Source organism: Paroedura picta, chromosome 1, assembly GCF_049243985.1.
Source record: "Paroedura picta isolate Pp20150507F chromosome 1, Ppicta_v3.0, whole genome shotgun sequence".
NCBI lineage: Eukaryota > Metazoa > Chordata > Lepidosauria > Squamata > Gekkonidae > Paroedura > Paroedura picta.
The window spans coordinates 151,141,607-151,160,952 of NC_135369.1; the positions used below are offsets into that span (position 1 = coordinate 151,141,607).

A 19,346-nucleotide genomic window follows, 5' to 3' on the forward strand; every position below is an offset into this window, starting at 1 on the left:
AGGACTGGAAAAGTGGTAAATAATATCTTCCTAGAAGCAACATGTTCAGCATAGCATTAAAGCATGTGCTTTGTGTGCAACAGATTTCTGGTCCAGTCCCTGACTTCCAGCTGAAAAGGGTCAAGGGGCTGTATTATTATTTAATTTAATTTATTACCCACTAGTCCCAAGCAGGCTCGTGGCAGGTTACAGGTGTCCAGTTAAAAGTCCCTATTAAAAACCCCATTAAAATGGACACAAAAACATGAAATACAATAAACCAAAAAAACTAACAACATGACGGAGACCCCCCCCCCCCAATCCCCTACCTCTAGAGGGAAGAGGAAGGAGAGACAAGTGATTGGACCCTCAGGCTGATCGCGGATATGTGTTTGTGAGGGGACTCTTGGGAGAGTTTAAATATGCAAAGGGGCACAGCACCAGCTGCTTAAAGAATAAATAGCTTTATTGAGAACTGAAACACTTTGGTATAAAGAGAAAGGAAACAGATAATTCCAGCAACCTAAATGATCTAGCTGTTCTTCATCCAAAGGCAAAAGGAGGAAGGCTGCTCAAAGAGCAGGAAGTCTCCAATTCAGCCAATCAGGACACAGGAGGAGATTATTTGAAAAACACTAGGAAGTTCCTGATCTAAATATGCTAACTGTCATCTCCTCCAATGCCTCCTGCAGGATATTCTTCATATGCAGTTGAATCATCCACTCTACAGATCTTGCATGTTCCACCAGGGATCACAGATAGCATATCGTCCCAGTATGCTATCTGGAACCATAACAACTGAAAAAGGCTCCGTTTGTTTAAACAAGAAATGGGGGCCATTAAGAACTGCCGGGCCCACTACAAAAACGAAATATGTCCAGTGAAAATGTAAAATATATGGCTTAATTCTGAAAAACTGTAATCTCAGCCACTTTTCTCAACCAGCTATGGCTTGTCATGTTTCTTGATACAGCAGCTGTGGCTAACAACAATGGCATAACAGATTAATTAGACCTTTGTTCTTTTATCATAAAAGGGTGAGGAGAATTTGTGTTCAGAATTTTTATGGGTCTATAGATCACCTGTTGTCAGAGTCTTCATCTGGGACTTTCTGAAGCGTGTTTATAGCGTGCTCTTTTCAGTCCCAGTCAGAGCTGTACATCAAGACTCACTCTATCATAGCAGCCCACTGTGTGTGTCTTTTTTATCTTATTATATTAGTTTTCTTATTTTTTATCGCTTTTTAAATAACATGCTCTAGGCAGCTAAGACACACAGATCTATTTCTTCATGATAAATGGAAAAAAATGCATTTAATGTAAGCAAAATGTGTGTAATAATCTTTAAAGCCTTCCAGGGAAAAAGTGAACTTTAAGAACATTTTTGCTTTGGTTTATACTGTTGTTGTTATTATTATTATTATTATTATTATTGCAAACGTTTTTCCAAACTCTATTTTGAAGCTAGGGCAAAGTCTCACCAGCTCGTTTACCAGAAGCCTGTTTATGACCAGGTGAATGTGGACACTTCCTTTGTCTCGCACCTTGTAAATATCCTATAAATTCCACCCACTGGTGTTTTGCTGATTGTGGAAACGTTCCTCTTTCCGGCACCTAGATGTGTGAATCATTTGTAAACTGAGTCCAGTTATCATTCAGCGGCCCCAGCACACTTTCCTTCTTCCCCAAATCCAATCCATTGATACCTGCACTTCCATTGAGATGTTCAGGGACTCATTCGTGGTTCCCTGCTTTTCAGTTGTTTCCAGGAGTGTAGGGCAGATGCAAGACACACCTGTCTGACAGCCTGATTGCCTGGCAAGCTCCAGATTGTGAACTTCATGTGAATCTTCACGGAAAACGTCTCGATCCTCTGCTTTGTCTCAGGGGTTTAGCAAATGATGAAGATACACTGCAGTTCCTGCTCAATGATCTCTCTGCAGAGACCACATTGTGTGTAGCTGAATTTTTAATGGTTGTTTATCAAGCCAGAACTAAAAGAGAGTAAAATTAAAATTTTACTCTATTTTAGCTTATTAGATTAGCTTTTTTTACCCTATTATATTTTTACCCTGCTTGGCTGTATTTCCCTCTTATTGTTTTATGCCAATAAAGGTTTATTATTACTGTATACTGAATGGAGATCAGAATCTGTTTCTTCCCCAGGCTTGAAGGTAAAAACAGATATGATGATGATAATGCATCTCTGTCTATTGCAAGGGTGTAATTGTTGGCTTGTGCAACCTCCCTTTGCATCGGGGCCAAGAAGGGGAGGGAGAAGCAGGGCAGTTTTTCTATAACTGCTAGTTGCATTAATCAAAAATCGGCTTCCTGATCTGTTGTTAGCATTTTAAAGGGTGGAAGAGTGCCTCTCTTTCAATTGCTAATGAAGCAGGGAGCCTGACTGCCATTACCACAACTAAGTGAAGGATGAAAGGTTAAACCCTCCTCTTCCCCTGCAGGGTCCTTGTACAAATTGAGGCCACATAGGACTGCGACTTGCATTTTATAGAGAGGTGCATTAACAATATATGTATTTTTGACCCTCTAACCATTAAACTGAATTTCTATTTAAGAATGGTTGTTGTTTGATTCCGCAGCAACGTCACTTAGCCTTACACCGTACCCACCAGCACCAGCTAGTGACAGGGAACAAGTGCAAGGGAAGGAGTCAGCGTTCCTTCTTACAGTGGCGCTCTTAAATATTATAGGACAGGGAAATCACTTGCTATTTGGGGCGATATTCCAGTGGTGACTATTACCCCCATAGTTACCTCTGTGAGTGGCCATGAGAAGCGGCCATATTTCTGCCACAGAAATTTGTCCGGGGACAAATAAACTTTCTAACACATTTTTTCATATTTTTATTATTAGCAATCAGACCAGACTCATGTCTTCTTTAAATGGAACTCCCAGCATTTTTATTTCTCAAAAGAAGGGATTTAAACCTCCATTCCTGCGCTCTTTTCCTAAATGGAAATGGTGTGTGTGTGTGTGGGGGGGGGGATAATTTGCCTCACTGGGGTACAAATGAGGCCAACTGTAACTACTGTGGCTGTTTAAGGATGGGAAGATTGGAGCCTCTCCCTATCTGGATTTGGCCTTCACATATTTGAAATTTGGGGGGGAGGCAGGGAGTTCCAACAGGCAGTTGATCTATAGGCTTATTAGAGATGAAAGCATGATTCACATCCCTAGTAACAGTCATGGGAAGCTTTTTTTTATGATATGATCTACCTCAAACATCCCCCCCCCCACAACAGACTCACAAGAAGGATAGTTCTCTCACCTTATTATACAAATTATTGTGACGATAAGGACTATAAGAATTGTCATAAGTATCTGCAAGGATGGAACTCAAATGACTGAAGGGTCCAGGAGTTAGAAAATCAGCATGAGAGATGACCTGCAGGTGTAATGGGGACAGTTGGAAAGTTTGGTTTAGTAGGGGAAAAAGGATGGGAAAGAGTTGAACCTTGAAAGAAAAAGCAGACAAAGAGATGGGTTAGTGGATGACTTGAGATGTATCAGCAGATTCACTTACATTACAGAAAAGGAACCATGATTAGTTTGTTTAAATACTATAAAAAGTATGATTTGGCTGATATTAATAAAGTTAATATGCAGCAGGTTAGGGATAAACAATTATTATTTGAGAAAATTCTATGTTTTTTTTTAATCTCTAACTTGAAACCTGTGAAGGTACTTCAGTAGTACTTTTTGAGTGGACATGTTAGATTTCTTGATCTGTAGAGAAAGAATAAATATTGATGATACAGAAATAGTTGTTGAATGTCTAGCTTGTTGATCTTTTTGTTTTTTGTTCCAACCTAGTAAGCTTCATTTGTGTCTTATACACTCAAAGATAAGCTACTGTACTAGTGTTTAGACCAGTGGTTCTCTACCTATTTTTGACTCAAGTGGAAATTTACATTTAAATAAAGTTTGCAATTTGTCATGTACCTTTATCCAATTTTTAAAAACTAATTTATAATTCCACCATATATGAAAAAAGGATCCAACCATCTCATGACATTCCCAACATTTACCATCAATTTGGCTGGACATTTTGCTTAAGGCTTTCAGTGTTAATTACCATCTAAAGAACATTTTATACCAATTTTCTCATAGCACCTGGCATTTAGTTAGCTTTACTGTTTTACACCATAAGTGTTCCCAGTCTCCCATCATGATTAATTCATTACATTTCGGCATCCATTTCACCATGCACTTTTTAACTTGTTCATCCTCAGTTTCATAAATAAGAAGTTTAGATATTCTGCCTAGAAGATGTGGCTTATCCTGAATAATCAGCTCTTAAAATTGAGTTTGTTTTCTGCTTTCCATGAAAGTGCTTCAATTCTTCTTTCATCATCGACACCCATTACATGTATGATAACAAATCCACAGCTCTCCCCTCTTGTTGGAGTCTTTGCCAACTTTCATTTTCCTTTTGTAATCCACCAAATCTTGTTAGTGTATAAATTCCGTTGTTCTCTCCTTAAGCTTTCTTTCAGCCTCAACTTTCAATAGGGATACATCTGGGCTTATTCTTTCCTTATTCCAGGTTTTTAGGAAGCAATTTCTCCATATTTGTTGTTGGCTTGTCTTTTATTCTTGTTCTTTTTTATGCTGCCACAGTAGCCCATGCAGCTGCTGTACCGAGCCCTGTCATTTCTTATTTCATTAAATTTTTACTCAGTGTTTCTCAAGAATAAAAATTATTGTGACAACAAACACTGTTTATGATCTGGCCTAATAAAAGCAACAATTAAAACATAGGGCAAGAAGAGATCACTGATAGTATGCAAGCTGAAACAAACAACAGCAAAAGCTTTCACCCACTGGTAGAAGACAACAACAGAAGAGGACAGGAGAGTTTCTTCAGGCACATAGTTCCATAGTTTTAGTTCCATGACTAAAAGGGCTCTGAAATTGGGAAGGCCCAACTTCAGGTCCTCATTTCGCATTCTGTATCAAACTGGAGTTTCCAAACACTTTTCAAGAACAGCCCCACAAAGAGTATATTAACGTAATCTAATATAGATGTAACCAGGGCATGTACCACAGTGGCCAGCTCTTATCTGCCCAGGAAAGGCTTCAGCTGACTAACCAATCTAATCTCGTAAAAGGCAGGTAACAATATATAAATTACATACATTCAACAGTGCCTCCCAATCCCAGAAGTGTATACTATTGAAAGCAACTGAGAAATCCCCAAAAATTAACACAGTCACACTCCATCTGTCTCTCTCCCAAGGCAACCAAAGCTGTTTCAGTCATCTAATCAGGCTTGAAACCAATTAGAAAGGAGCCAAACAATTCAATTTATTCAGGAATCAAGATAGATACAAACCAGAAAAATGCTGTTCATGGTTCATAGCTGTACCATGAACTGAACCAAGATGTTCACTTGGGAACTGAACTTATTTGTGGTCTCGCAAACCCCACTGAAAGGGATTGTGGTTCCTTTCAGCAGGTTTGGGAGAAAGTCTGAAAAGCAGCTCAGCTGTTTTGGGCTTTCTTGTACAGTCACTTTAAAGGGACTGCTCAAGAAAGCTAAAATAAAAGCTGAGTGGTGGAGAGGCACTCCCAGTCGCTCAGCTAAGTTGTTTTCTTTATAGGGACTGCACAAGAATACTGAAAAAACAGCTGAGCTGTGGGGAGATGCCACTCAGCTATTTTTGCAGCCTTCAAGAAACAGAAAGCGGGGGTGTAAAGTCCCTTCAACTCTCTGCTTTCTGCTCTATCCAGGAATCACCACAAACCACCAAGAACCACTTTAAAAGTTCTTGACAGTAGACCCATCACAAACTTCAGTTGGCAAATCATGACCAGGGCAATTTTGCTTTGTGACTTGGCTCATGTCCATCCCTATCCAGGAAGGTGCTGTCCAGCCACCATCTTTTCAACCACTTTCCTCAAGGAGATTGGATGGCCATTGTTGAATTTTCCTGGGTAGGCTTCTTTAGTAGTGGACATACCAAAGCCTGCTTCAAATCTCAGGTGACCACCCCCTCTCTCAATGAGATTAACTACTTGTTGCACCCTTTCTACCCCCACACAGGAAGGGCAAGAGATATGCAAGAAGGTAGTAGATCTGTTACATCCATCAGCCTGAAGTATCTCAAACAGCTGGAAAAGTTGGCACCTGACTCTGACACTACTAAAGTAAAGTCCAAGTTGGTACAGATTTGAGAGTTTCCCCTGCAGTGTTTATATAGACAGTTATATATTTATCACATGACAGAGTTACACACAGAAAGCTTATAATACTATAAAATATGTCACCGAGGAGGTACAATGGTTATATGGGCAGTAATTTTGTGAGATAAACTGGGAGTGGATACAAGTCACCCAGGGCCCTGGTGGCTGAGGATCAAAACACACAGACTTGGGATGTTTAAAATGTTTACTCAGACGTTGCTACAGAGGCTAGCAATTGTATCAGAACAGAGGAATGGATTTTGACTCTTCCCCTCCTCCATTCCAGTTTCCTGATCTAAGTTCTTTGAAATTGCTGTTGGCTTTGCAGAGCAAAACAACACTAAATAACTAAATAGAGCCTTGTGGGGTGAAATCGCTTAAGGAAATGAGGTGGGGAAAGAACCAGATGCCTTCCTCCCATTTTACAGTTCCAGTTGCCTTCAACTCAAAGCAAATCTCCAATTTCCCATGCCACACCTGTGTTGCCGGTGAGCAGTATCTGGAAGACTCATCATCTATATTTGCAGCAGTCCGTGATGTGGACCAAGAGCATAAAAACATGCTGTAATAACGAAAGCATGAAGGTGTTAGAGAAGAAGAAGAAAAAGAAGAAGAGTTGGTTCTTATATACTGCTTTTCTCTACCTGAAGGAGTCTCAAAGCGGCTTACAGTCGCCTTCCCTTTCCTCTCCCCACAACAGACACCCTGTGGGGTGGGTGAGACTGAGAGATAGAAGGGGATACATGAGGTACCACTGAAAAAAACTTGAGTGCTGACTCCGTCCTATCTTCTTCAGCCCTGGGACTATAAACAGCCTGTGACAAATGAACCACTTTTGTTTCTAGTGTCTTTAAAGAATATTCATTGTCATTTTTCTTGCTTAAATGAAATCTATTTTAAAAATTCAGCAGCTTAAAATCAAAGGCAATCCTAAAATCAGATGTTTTATTTTAGAAATATACCTGTTCAGTTTGGGATTCTGTAGTTTCTTCCAAGTACTTTTTGAATGGGTTTGGTTGGATAGGATCCTCCTTTTTAAATATTATTTTTGCTTTCACAGTTGTTGGGCGGATGACGCCAGGTCTTGTCTAGAGTGGAATAAAGTGCAAGGTTAAGATTGGTTCATTTAAAAATGTTCCCAAGAGTTATGCAAAGAGCATTTATCAAGAGATATTAACTTTCGATTCATATGTACCACGATAAAAAAAACAAGTTTTTTGCCATAAAGAACAAGGGATTCACTAAGCTGTCCCAGGTCTCAAGCTTTTGCAACCATCAGGAAGATTTATCCCTCCAGCTTTATCCTATGCATTCACTTTCACGAAGAGGTTTTATTCTTCACTGCCACTAACAGACCATTACGAATTTACAATCCAATAGGCAGTAATGCAGTCAGACAGAGTGGGGGGATCAGAATCCCCTCTCTAATTCAGTCACTGTGGAGGTAGGGAGAGAATTTTTTAATAAATCTCACTAGTTAGAGACATCCCCAAATGCAGGCTGTCTCTGCTTTTCTGTTACACTTTGATAAGAATGACCGATTATGCACGGGGAAAGTCTGGGCTAGCAGCGGCAGGGCTAATCCTGCAAATGGACAAAGTGACTACCATCCCGGCTCCCTCACAGCCTGCCTCATGTAAGGGCCACCTTTGACCCATGGCAAGAAAATGTGGATTCTTCTGCAATCCCTGTCATGCCATGGCAGCCAGTAGGGGCCTGGCCAGCGCTGGCCTGTGCACAGGGCCGGCTCCCCCCTCATACCTACGGTGTCCCTGCAGGGACACAAAATGCCTCATTCAGTTCCACAGTGCTGCGAAGCCAAACATGGCATTCCTACCCCCTGCGATGGTCAGATAGTGGCATGCTACTACCCCACCATCCTGCAGTGGGATCCTTGTACTCCGTGACCCTCCTTGTGGCAGTGGTGGCAGCAGCCCTTTCCTGCTCCAGAGTTGTGCATGCACAAGCACAAATCCAGGGCTCCATAGGATTTTGCCTCCTATGTGTACTCGGGAAGCAGCCGGGCATGCTGCCCCACTGCTAGGAACCGCCAACTGCCCGGGTAGCCACCGCTGTGCATAATCAGTCAATAAGTTGTAGCACAGACCAAATAATGCAAATTTCAGAAAATAGCATTTTAAAAATCTTTAAATCTATAAGTGATCAATGGCTGCAATAAATAAAAGCATACAAAAAGCAAAAGAGCATGGATCAAATGAAAGCGGCCTAAGGCTTATTGCTGTGATGTTAAGGAGATAGGCAGAAATATCTTGATCTTCCTAGTTTGTTGTTGAGGCTTTGTTCACTTCTGTTTTACGTCCTCCCTCTGTGCCTCTGTGTGTCTCTTTCAGATTCCCCATAAAGTATTTCACGAGAATGGCTGCCTCACTCCTCAAGGGGCACCATCGACTTCTCGGAACCCCTGAAGAGCTTCCCCAGAATCCACTTACCAGGGTGGAAAGGAGAAAATGTAGAACTCTGTGGTCACTTCAGTGCCCCGTTGCCTGTATGCTATCTTTTGGCTTGCCTTTGTTGACACTCTAATGGTTTTACACCCTAGAATTTTTAATAAATGGGGGAAGGGGAAGAACCGGTGCTTTCTTTTGTTTAGACTATCTACAAGGGTAGTTTGAGCTTAACTGAAAATTTGCAAGCAAATTAGAATTTTTAAAATACAAATGACTAGGCTGTGGTGTCATTGCACCAAATATTTTATCACATATCCTGGTAAGTATAGCTTGCAGCTAGTGGTTAGGAGTGCGGACTTCTAATCCAGTGAGCCGGGTTTGATTCCCCATTCCTCCCCCACATGCAGCCAGCTGGGTGACCTTGGGGTCCACATGGCACTGATAAAGTAGTTTGGACCGAGCAGTATTATCAGGGCTCTCTCTCAGCCTCACCTACCCCTCAGGGTGTCTGTTGTGGGGAGAGGAAATGGAAGGTGAATGTAAGCTGCTTTGAGCCTCCTTCGGGTAGAGAAAAGTGGCATATATGAATCATCTCCTCCTCCTCCTCAAATAAAGCCCTGGCTGTCCCTAGAAATCCTTCATCACCCAATTGAAGGGTTGTTAATATCTGAAACAGAAAAGCCCCAAATCTGTGACACACTGAGACTTCCATATTTTGAAATATTGCCATCAAGTCATGGCCTTCAAGTCATGGCCATTAAGTCATGGCCATTGTGAGCATGAGAAACAAAGTGCCTCACTTCATAATTATGCTGTTTGTTTTTGGTCCATTGATCATGGATGACAAAGTTGTTTTTGTTCCATCAAACTAAACATTGTCACGACTGAAACTCTTTGGACAGCAGAAGCTCTTAACTGGATTAGTCATATTCCGGGTGTTTCAGGTCCCAGAGGAACAAATCACTAGAGCCTGAAGTACGGCCACCTGCAAAATTAAATTGTTAGCTAACTAAAAAAAAGATAAAGAGCTTAAAAATGAAGCAGAGATGTAGTTCTGAAATTCATATTTTTAAGTGGCTGCTAATGTAGAGACTGAATCGTAGAATCATAGAGTTGGAAGGGGCCTTCAAGGACATCTAGTCCAACCCCATGTACAATGCAGGAACTCACAACTACCTGACCCCTCCCCCCCACAGTGACCCCAATTTCATGCCCAAGTGATCCCTCCACCAAAAATCTCATATCTGTGCTGGTTTTATTTGACTGAAATGGTACAAATACTGGAAACACAACTCTGGGTTTTTTTCTTTGTTGCCTTTTTTCTTATCCTAGAAACAGTACAGTTTTTAGATTGCAAAAGACACATGAAGCTGAACAGAGTTCGGGTATAAATTCCCCTGAGAACAATAGAACTTATTTCTGGTCCAAGACTGTTTTAGAGCCCTGGTTTTCATCATAAACCAAGTTCAGTCTGCCTTCGGTGACTACTTACGTGCCTAGACATGCACCTATGTTGCCAGTTTTTCAGAGACAATTTACAAAATATTAGTAGACGGAACCTGTTCACTTCATGGCCTTTTTGCTACAAAAAGCAACATTTGGGATGGATCCCAAATAGACTGAGGGTCAAATATTACACATTGTGCTTGTTGAACTTCTATGATAAACCAAATTATGGGGCAGTGTCATTATTTTGAAGCCAACCACTTTCGTAGCTTTTGTTGTTGTAGTTCTTGTTGGCCACAGGATTTCATATGCTAACATTCAGTGAACATTTGCACAAATGCCAGTGTGGTAGTACAGCTGTGGTACCCAGCTTCAGGTCCTCATTTGGCCATGATGCTCACTCTGACGGATCATGCATGGGCCAGGAAAGGGTTAATCCCCACTTATGCATGATGCCAGTGCCATCCACACCCCTGCCCGGCCCGCATTCAGGCCGCTGATGACCCACAGCAAGGGAATGCAGATTCTTCCACATTCCCTGTTTTGCTGCAGCAGCCACCAGGGGCCCATCCAGGACAGGCCCATGCACAAGGGAAGAACTGGGCCTTTGAGGTCTGGCTCCTTCCCAAACCTATGGTATTGCTGCAGGGACACAAAATGCCCTGTTCGGCTTCACAGTGCTGTGGAGCCTAATGCGCCATTTCCACACACCCCATGATGGTGGGATAGCAGCATGCCACTATCCCATCATTGTGCAGTGGAATCCCCATGTTCCCCCCTCCTGGTGCCACTGCTACAAGCTGCAGTGGACTCTTCCCACCCCAGAGTTGTGCATGCGCACACACATCTCCGTGGCAGACCGTGTGCGCTGGGGGATTTCTTCCCCTGCATGTACATGGGACATGGCAAGGCATGCTGCCCCGCCACTAGGAATTGGCGGTGGCCCAGCATGGCGGTCACCATGCATAATGGGTCTCTGTGATCTTGTGCAAGTCACAGTCTTTTAGCTTGGCCTGTTCCACAGGTGAGAGTTGCAAGCATACAATATAAAGGGGAAGACTGACATCTTTGGAGGAGAGGTGATATGGAAAAATTACAATGAAACAATTAACAAAAACATCTGTATGTATGTAGAAAATAAACATTAAGGATGTAGACTTGCAGGATCACTAAATTCAGGACAAGGGATTCAGGAGACAGTAAATACATGCACAAGCATGAATATGCCTGGTAAATGTCTGACGGTGGGTATTTGAAAGCTTGCAGATGCTAAAATGAAAATGTACAAAATTGAATCTAAAGCTCTGTTTTTCTACTATGATGGGAATAAAAGTCCTATCATGCACAGAAAATCACTATCACTAACAAGGCATTAGTGAGACATTAGATTGGCAATGAAGAAAAAGTTACATGGCAAGAAAATACCCTGTTTACAACACCGAGCATTCCTGAAAGCCAGCCTGTCTATCCATCTAGTACACTTTATCCCACCTTTTCTCTAAGAAGCTAAAAATAATGCACTTTATGCACCCTTTATGCAGCAGTGGTGAAAAAGGCAGACTTCTTAAGGACTATTATGAAAGGGACTGAGAATAAAATGACCAATATTGAAATACCCTTGTATAAACCTATGCTGTGGCCTCATTTGGAAGTACACGCAGAACTGTGTACAGTTCTGATCACTGTATCTCGAAAAGGGCATTGTAGAAGGAGAGAAAAATTAAAAAGGACAGCCAAGGGGATTCGAGGGTTGGAGCATCTTTTGTGAGAAAATGCTAGAGAGGTGGGAACTTTTCAAACAGTAAAAAATCTAGTGAGAGTCTGACTATCACAGAGCATGTGGAACACATACCTGCTGTGGGACTCAATGGTCCTGGCCCCATCACTCTCTTTCTATCTCTTTCTCTCACACACACGCAGACACAAACACACACATGCACATTCCTTTCCCTCTCTCTCCCACCTACCTCTCCTTCCTGGTCATCTCCCCCCTCAATCCCTCCCCCCACTCCCCCTTATATCTCCCACCTACCTCTCCTTCCTGGTCCCTCCCCCCTCAATCCCTCCCCCCACTCCCCCTTATATCTCCCACCTACCTCTCCTTCCTGGTCCCTCCCCCCTCAATCCCTCCCTCCCACACACATATCTTCCCCCCACTGTTCCTTTCCCATGTTCCTCTACTTCCTGATCCCTCCTCCCTCTATGACACACACTCGGTCTCCCCTCCTCCCTTTTCCCCCTCCTTACCTGTGGCAGCAGGAGTTCTGTGGCCCTCCACCAGTGGCCAGGGTGTTAACCTTCTTCCCAGGCCTGCCCCGCTCTGTGGAGGGCAGGTCCAGTCTGGGAATTGGAGCCCCACTGCAGCGGCCATCTCCTGGTGCATTCCCTAAGGCAGGACATCATGTCCAATATAATTTCCATTTTAGGGAATGCACTAGTAGATGTGTTCCATATCAAAAAAGATCGCTAAGGGAAGTATCAACTTCCCTCCCTCAGAGGCAATATTTTTCTGTTTTTATTTCCTTGTCTGACTGAGCTGCCCTAGTTATCTGTTTTATTTCCTGGAGAACTCTGGCTGTCCCACCCTGATACAGTATATTTTGACTGTTGGCTATGCCCAGGAATCTGAAGGAAGCCTCAGGAGCCCACTTTAACTTAGACAATTCCAAGAATTGAGGAATTTTGAAATTCAGATATAATAAAATATTTTATTTAACACAGAGGGGAAAGGTCTGGAGAAATCAGGCGTTGAAAGTTCTGAGGTAAAACCAGTAAATGCACAGGCTAAGGTCCTTATACCCAGCAATAAGATCTGAACAAATCCTATAATCACAAAATTTTGATCTAAAGAATTAATGGTCATGAACATGGATGTAATCAGTTCCACTCAATATTAATACCTTGACAAACACCTACTAGAGGGCCACAAATGCCAGTTAGAGATTATACTTAGCACCTATCAGGAACTAAGGTAATTTCCCTCCATTTCCTCCTCCTTCGGCAAACTGTGAAGTAGAATTGTGTAAACCTGGAGTCCCAGCATGGTGCCTGCCAGTGCCATTCTGCCAAATCATCAGGGTTTCTGATTCGTCCCTGAAAATCTGATTGGCTGTGCAGACTTTTAAAAAGATGCTTCAGCAGAAAGTTCCCCCACTGTTCAAAGATCTCCACTGTTTTACTAAAGGTAAGCTGTATGTATGCAAAAAAATACTAAACAATATGTTCATTTAAAAACACAGCTTCTGGCTGAAATGTTGAAGAGTTACACACGAGGAGAAAAGGCCGGGAGGGCAGTCATATGGCAGTGGGGCTAATCCTTGCTTCCACGTGACATCACCGCCGAGCCAGCCCTCTCACAGGCGTGAGATACTTAGGCCCCCGTCGCCCTGCTTTAAGGGAATGCAGCTACTTTCCTCATTCCCATAGCTGCTCCAGGGGCCAAGAGAGCCTAGTCCAGCATAGGCCCATGTGGATGTGGAAGAGCCAGGCCTCAAAGGCTGGCTTCTTTCTGCCTACAATGCTCCAGCAGGGACAAAACATGCCTCAGTCGGCGCCATGGTGCCAAATGGGGCATTTTGTTTATTTGCAGGAAGGTGAGATTGCACTGTAACACAATCCCACCTTCCAGCAAATAATCCCTCCACCAGTCCCTATAAGGTGGAACCTTTCTGCCCTGGCTGCATACGTTAGGACACATAAATCTGGGTGAACTGGGTCCATCATGGTAAATAGGTCCCTTATGGGAACACAGGAAGCGGCAGAGCATGCTGCTCTGTTACAAGGCATCAGCAGCAGCCCAGAGCAATGCCACTGGTGTGAAATCAACCTATCAGAATTATACATAACCTAGGTCCCTGATGTTTTATGGTTGACTTCAGCACCTGCAGCAGCCATTTTGTGGCTGTGTCCATCATATGTCAGAATTTGAAAGGAACCTGCCAGCTTTAAAATGTTCAGTATCCTTGGTTTGGACCAGGGGTAGTCAAACTGCGGCCCTCCAGATGTCCATGAACTACAATTCCCATGATCCCCTGCCCACGAATGCTGGCAGGGGCTTCTGGGAATTGTAGTCCATGGACATCTGGAGGGCCGCAGTTTGACTACCCCTGGTTTGGACAATGTAACAGGGTCTGCTGTGAGCACATCAGTTTGAATTTCAGCTCGAGCAATGGATAGAAACTTCTTCTAAAGAGCATTTTTACATAATTCCTTTCAGGTAGTGAATAATCCATTACTTTCAAATTACATGCCGAAAGTGCTGTTTATTGCTTTAACTACTATTGTGTTTTTCTGCATTTTTGTTTAAACCGCTTAGGGCCTGTGACAGCTAACATTTTCAAATAAATTAATTCAGCCACCGCTTTAGACATCATAACCCTTTTAAAAAAATTATAGTGCAGATAGAAAGCATACCTTTTTACTGTCATTCTCTGTAGGTGTCCATAAATTGAGGTTCGCCTGAAGCAAAATAAGGACATTATCAAGTCAGGTAGAATAATCCATTAAATTTGTCCCTGTTAATGAGACTTGGGTTGGGGCATATTTCATATCTCTGTCTCTTATTACTGTTTTTGACAGTTACAATTATAGCCACCAGAAAAGTACAAAGGGTAAAATATACATTTCCCTCCGTTTATCTTTCCAATGCAGAAGGGGGGGGGGGGAATCCATGTGAGTGATTAACTATTAATCAACCCACACACTAGCTTGCTCTGAATGCTGCACTTAACTTCCAGTTCTGAACTTGCCAGAATGATGGAGATCAGAACAAAGTTTTAGTCAAGTGGCACCTTCAAGACCAACAAAGTTTTATTCAAAAGATACAGTATATTAGCATGAAAGCTTATACCTTCAATAGAAGTGTGTGGGTCTGAAAGGTGCCACTAGATTCACACCTGTTCTGCTGCCTCAGACACCCACCTGAAACTATGGGGGAAACAGTGCACCCAAGAGTCCTGGCCACAGTATTGGCTGGCATGTAATTTCTGAAGGCTGGCATTTGCACTTTGCAAACTGAATTCAAACATACCCATCAGAGTTCCCAGCCCCCCCCCCCCTCCTTTTGGTAATGCTGAATATCATGATGACTGAATCTTTGACTCAAACGACATGTTCTACTTAAAAAAAAAAAAAACCCAAAGCAGCCATACAGGCTGTAAGTTTCAGTGGAGGAAGTATACCAGAGGAATGCCACTGACCCCATGCTCCTCTGGTCCTTGTCCAACACAAAACTGGAGGAAACTGGAAGCCAGAGAAGTCCTACATCTTTCCCAGTAAATGAAAAGGATTATTTTGAGAGAGAAAAGGATGGGGGGAAGCAATTTCCCCTTCTGTTAGCTCAGATACAACCCATATGGGTGGCTTTGGGCTTTTAAAAATCTCAAAATGACACATACGGAGTAGTTTGATCTTTTGTTTTATATGTTTTGCTCTTGGATACCCACTTTATCTCCAACGTGGCATAAAGGGAGGAGAAGCAAATAAACTACGTTAACATATACTTTTTTATTTGCTCAAAGTTGCTTTCATCTGTCATGTGTGCCTCATTCTTCTTTGCGCTGCTCCTGTGTTTTCTTCAATAAAAGATCACTTGTTAAAGCCACATGAGGATTGCTGGTCCATGTCTGCAAGTCTGCCCTTAATTTAGACTTGCTGCGGGGAAACATGAGTGCCACATTTAACACCTCCCTGTTTATCACTGGGGAAATGGGGGAAGAACTAGCAGGCAGTGATGTGCACCAGCCACATAGAACTCAGGCTTTTAAGAAAACAAAGAGGTTCTTCACATGAAGTAGATTACCTGGGAAAAGCCACTAAGACAGAATTTCTTAGGATACGCAATACACAACACAGCACTGTCAGCTGGGCTACAGAAAGTGATCCTTCAGAGAGGCCCTGCTTGTGCCCACTGCAATTCTGTCCCAAGTACTGTTTTACAGAGAGCCTCTTGTGGCGCAGAGTGGTAAGCAGCAGAAATGCTGTCTGAAGCTGTCTGCCCATGAGGCTGGGAGTTCGATCCCAGCAGCCGGCTCAAGGTTGACTCAGCCTTCCATCCTTCCGAGGTCGGTAAAATGAGTACCCAGCTTGCTGGGGGGTAAACGGTAATGACTGGGGAAGGCACTGGCAAACCACCCCGTATTGAGTCTGCCAAGAAAACGCTGGAGGGCGTCACCCCAAGGGTCAGACATGACTCAGTGCTTGCACAGGGGAGACCTTTACCTTTACCTTTATTGCTTTACAGTTTGACCATTGCAGAAGAGGAGAGAGAATGAATGATCTCCTCCCTTCCTGCTGCCTCCAAATAATTACAGGCCTGCAGAGTGCTGCTTATCAAATCCCCCCAGCACCTCCCTCGTGCTAGCTTAGCCGCCTAGTGCCATTGACTAAGCAATATAGATGAAAAATAGACTGGGGGCTTTTATGGCTTTCTCCCTGAGCAAATACTGTTTGAAATAAACCATCAGAAAGGTCAAGGTAACAACTCTGTGGCCAAACAAACAAACAAGGGGTGGTGCAGGTCACATTCAGATTTTTTGCTTTTATTTAATAAGAGGAAACCTTAGCTGGCTTTTTGCTTTTATTAGCTAAACAACATTAACTGCCGTAAAGGTTTTGATCTTGAATTAAACAACTTCACCCACAGAACTTACGTTGCTGCTCTCTCCCTCTGCCAAAGGAATGTGCAGAACCATAAGTGGTTGTACTGGTTTCCATTCCTCTGCACCTCATCAATGTGGTATAAACAAAACTAAGTGGGGTACAAGACACAGCAGCCTTACTGAAGCTACGCACAGCTGGGCCACAGCAGTAGCTGGATAACAGACCCTCCAGGGAATCCTAGGAAAGCTACACTGTATTACACGGTGGAAGGAAGGTGGGATATACAGGTAATAAATGGATGAATAAATAGAAGTTTGACATGGTAGAAGAAATTTAACAGTGGGAAAATGGCATCTCCTGGGGATTTAAAATCTTGCTTTACTGGTGCATGATCTTGACTGTCAAAATATTTGTTTGTTTAATTAGATTTCTTACCTATCACTCTCATAAAATGTCTCGCAGTGGGTTACAGAAAATAAACAAAAAAATATAACCAGATAAGCCAATAATATTCTTTTTTGCACCCCCCCCCAAAGTTTCTACTTTCTAGGGGAAAAAACGGTATGAGGTTCAAATCTATCTGGAAATGCCAGCCTTATACATGAAAGTTCCTAACCCTAATCTTTGGTGTGTTAGGACTCTCTCCTATCACTTAATGATGATAGAAATACAGTTTGCACCTGCTCAGAGGCTCTTTATTCTGTTACTGTGTCACATGATTAAGCCCTAGCATGATTAAGTCCAGACTATGGTAATACTTACAAATCTTGTTTCTCGTCCTGCTGGTCGCTGTAAAGCTGTAGAAGTCTGTAAGCAAAGATTAATCAAAAGGATAACATAGTATAGTAGTATATGGCATGCTTTATCATTCTATTGATATTTTTTCAATTGCTGTTATTAATTGAGCAATATAGTTAATGTGCATATTGATTTAACAGTTTATAATGTATTCAAAAGATGTCTTGTTAAGCCAGTGTGATCAGATGTCACAAGTAAATCACAACGTGTTTATGAGCTCCCTGCCAGAGACTTCTTCCTCTACTCACTTGATGCCCCAAGTCGAAGACCAGGAGGGTGCAGTTCAAAAACATTTGGGTCCAGATTTCAAAGTGGACATTGTTATTGTTGTAATGTAGACAAGAAGCCTCTAGGGGGCAAGTTACTGCTTTGCAGTTCTTAGAGTTTTGGCCCTGCAAGGCTCCTGTAGAGCAGTTTGGGGCTGAGCAAGCTATCATGAAAGGCTGACTGGAAGAAGGCCCAGCCAGAGAGAGACTGGGACAGAGAGTGGGATAAAACAAAGCTGAAGTGTCCTATGTTCATGATACTAGGGTTATTATCCTGCGTTTTCAGGAGTGCTGTTACTGGCTCGTAATTGGGAGTCCTGAAAATTTAGAACCATTGTTTTTGTCCCTTTCCCCCCATCTCGAGGCAGCAAGAACAAGGAAGGCAGGCAGCCGGTCCCAGACTTACCATTTGAGGTCTAAGTCCAGTGGCCAACAAAGACCAACAAAGCTTTATTCAAAGCTGGTCTCAAAGGTGCCACTGGACTGGAACTTTTTCCTGCTGCTTCAGACCAACCTGGCTACCTGCCTGAATCTTTATTCCAGTACTGGCACTGCTTGAGGCAGGCTCATACAGGGCTCCCAGACAGACTACACCTGGATTTAGTTCTTCACTTTCTCTGCCTGCTCCCATACCTCCTGGAAATCCTGAAAATCTATCTGGAAATAGCAGATAGGTTATTGCTTTACTGATACTACTTTACTCACAGAACGTTTGGAGCACCTTGGTTTATTTCAGGAATCCCTGAGCTGACCCAAAACAGCCAACTGCAGACATGATTTTGGTTTGAATACAACTGAATGCAAAAAGGCCTATTGAAGACTTAGTGGTTGAACAATGTCATCCTAAGCAGTGCACTCAGAATCCTACACATGTCTATTCAATGGTGCTTATTCCCAGGAAAATTGTACATTAAGAAACCTTCCATTTTTTTTCAGTGCCACAATCCAAACATAATGACCAACTAAGGCTAAAGTCAACTTCCTATAAGTTTCCTTGTTTATACTTTCAACCAGGCAATCTCCAGTCTCCACACAGTATTTTGGGTCAGAAGGAAGAACTTTGCCTCTAAGGATTTCAAGTTAATCCATCTGATAAATATATTGCAGTTTGCTTTTGATATCTGAATGCAGCCAATATGTATATACTAGCAGTAAAGTCCGTTGTACAAAAAATACCATAGGCTCTAGGCCGGTGGTCCCCAGCCACCGGGCCGTGGCCCGAAGGCCTTGGCACTGGGCCGCGGCTCCCTCTCCCCGCCCCCCCCCGCAGTAAGAAATTTCCCAGGCCGCAAGCAAATCGGCCGCAAACGTGGCCGATTAGCTTGTAGCCCGGCAAGCTTCTTTTTTGGGGAGGGGGGAGGGGGTAGCAGGGCCGCGCATTCGTGTTTGCGCCATGCGCTGCAGCAAACACGCATGTGTGGCACTCCCATGCATGCACGTTTGTGGCTGTGCATGATGCAAATGTGCATGAGTGGTGTGGTCACGCATGCGCATTGCGCATTGGCGGCCGCGCATGAACAGCATGCGCAGCCGGGCGATCGCCCTCCCCATTGCAGGTGGTACGCAGCCTTAAAAAGGTTGCGGACCACTGCTCTAGGCCACCAACCCTCCTTTTCAATACTGCCCCAGCCTGCCAGAGTAGG

The 19,346-nt window shown here is 43.1% G+C and overlaps 1 protein-coding gene across 6 annotated transcripts in view; it reads right to left on the reverse strand.

Annotated features, from left to right (window-relative positions):
- Nucleotides 1–19,346, reverse strand: part of MLIP (muscular LMNA interacting protein) — an 87,359-nt gene that overhangs the window by 10,326 nt on the left and 57,687 nt on the right. For 4 of the 6 annotated variants that reach the window (XM_077308790.1, XM_077308821.1, XM_077308782.1 and 1 more), the window contains 4 exons: nt 17,402–17,446; nt 14,453–14,497; nt 7,148–7,273; nt 3,268–3,453 (listed from right to left, as the gene is read on the reverse strand). In XM_077308790.1, coding sequence (XP_077164905.1) covers nt 3,268–3,453; nt 7,148–7,273; nt 14,453–14,497; nt 17,402–17,446 — 402 coding nt within the window. The remainder of the gene's footprint in view (nt 1–3,267; nt 3,454–7,147; nt 7,274–14,452; nt 14,498–17,401; nt 17,447–19,346) is intronic. The other 2 variants (XM_077308807.1, XM_077308813.1) reach the window with 2 other exon arrangements.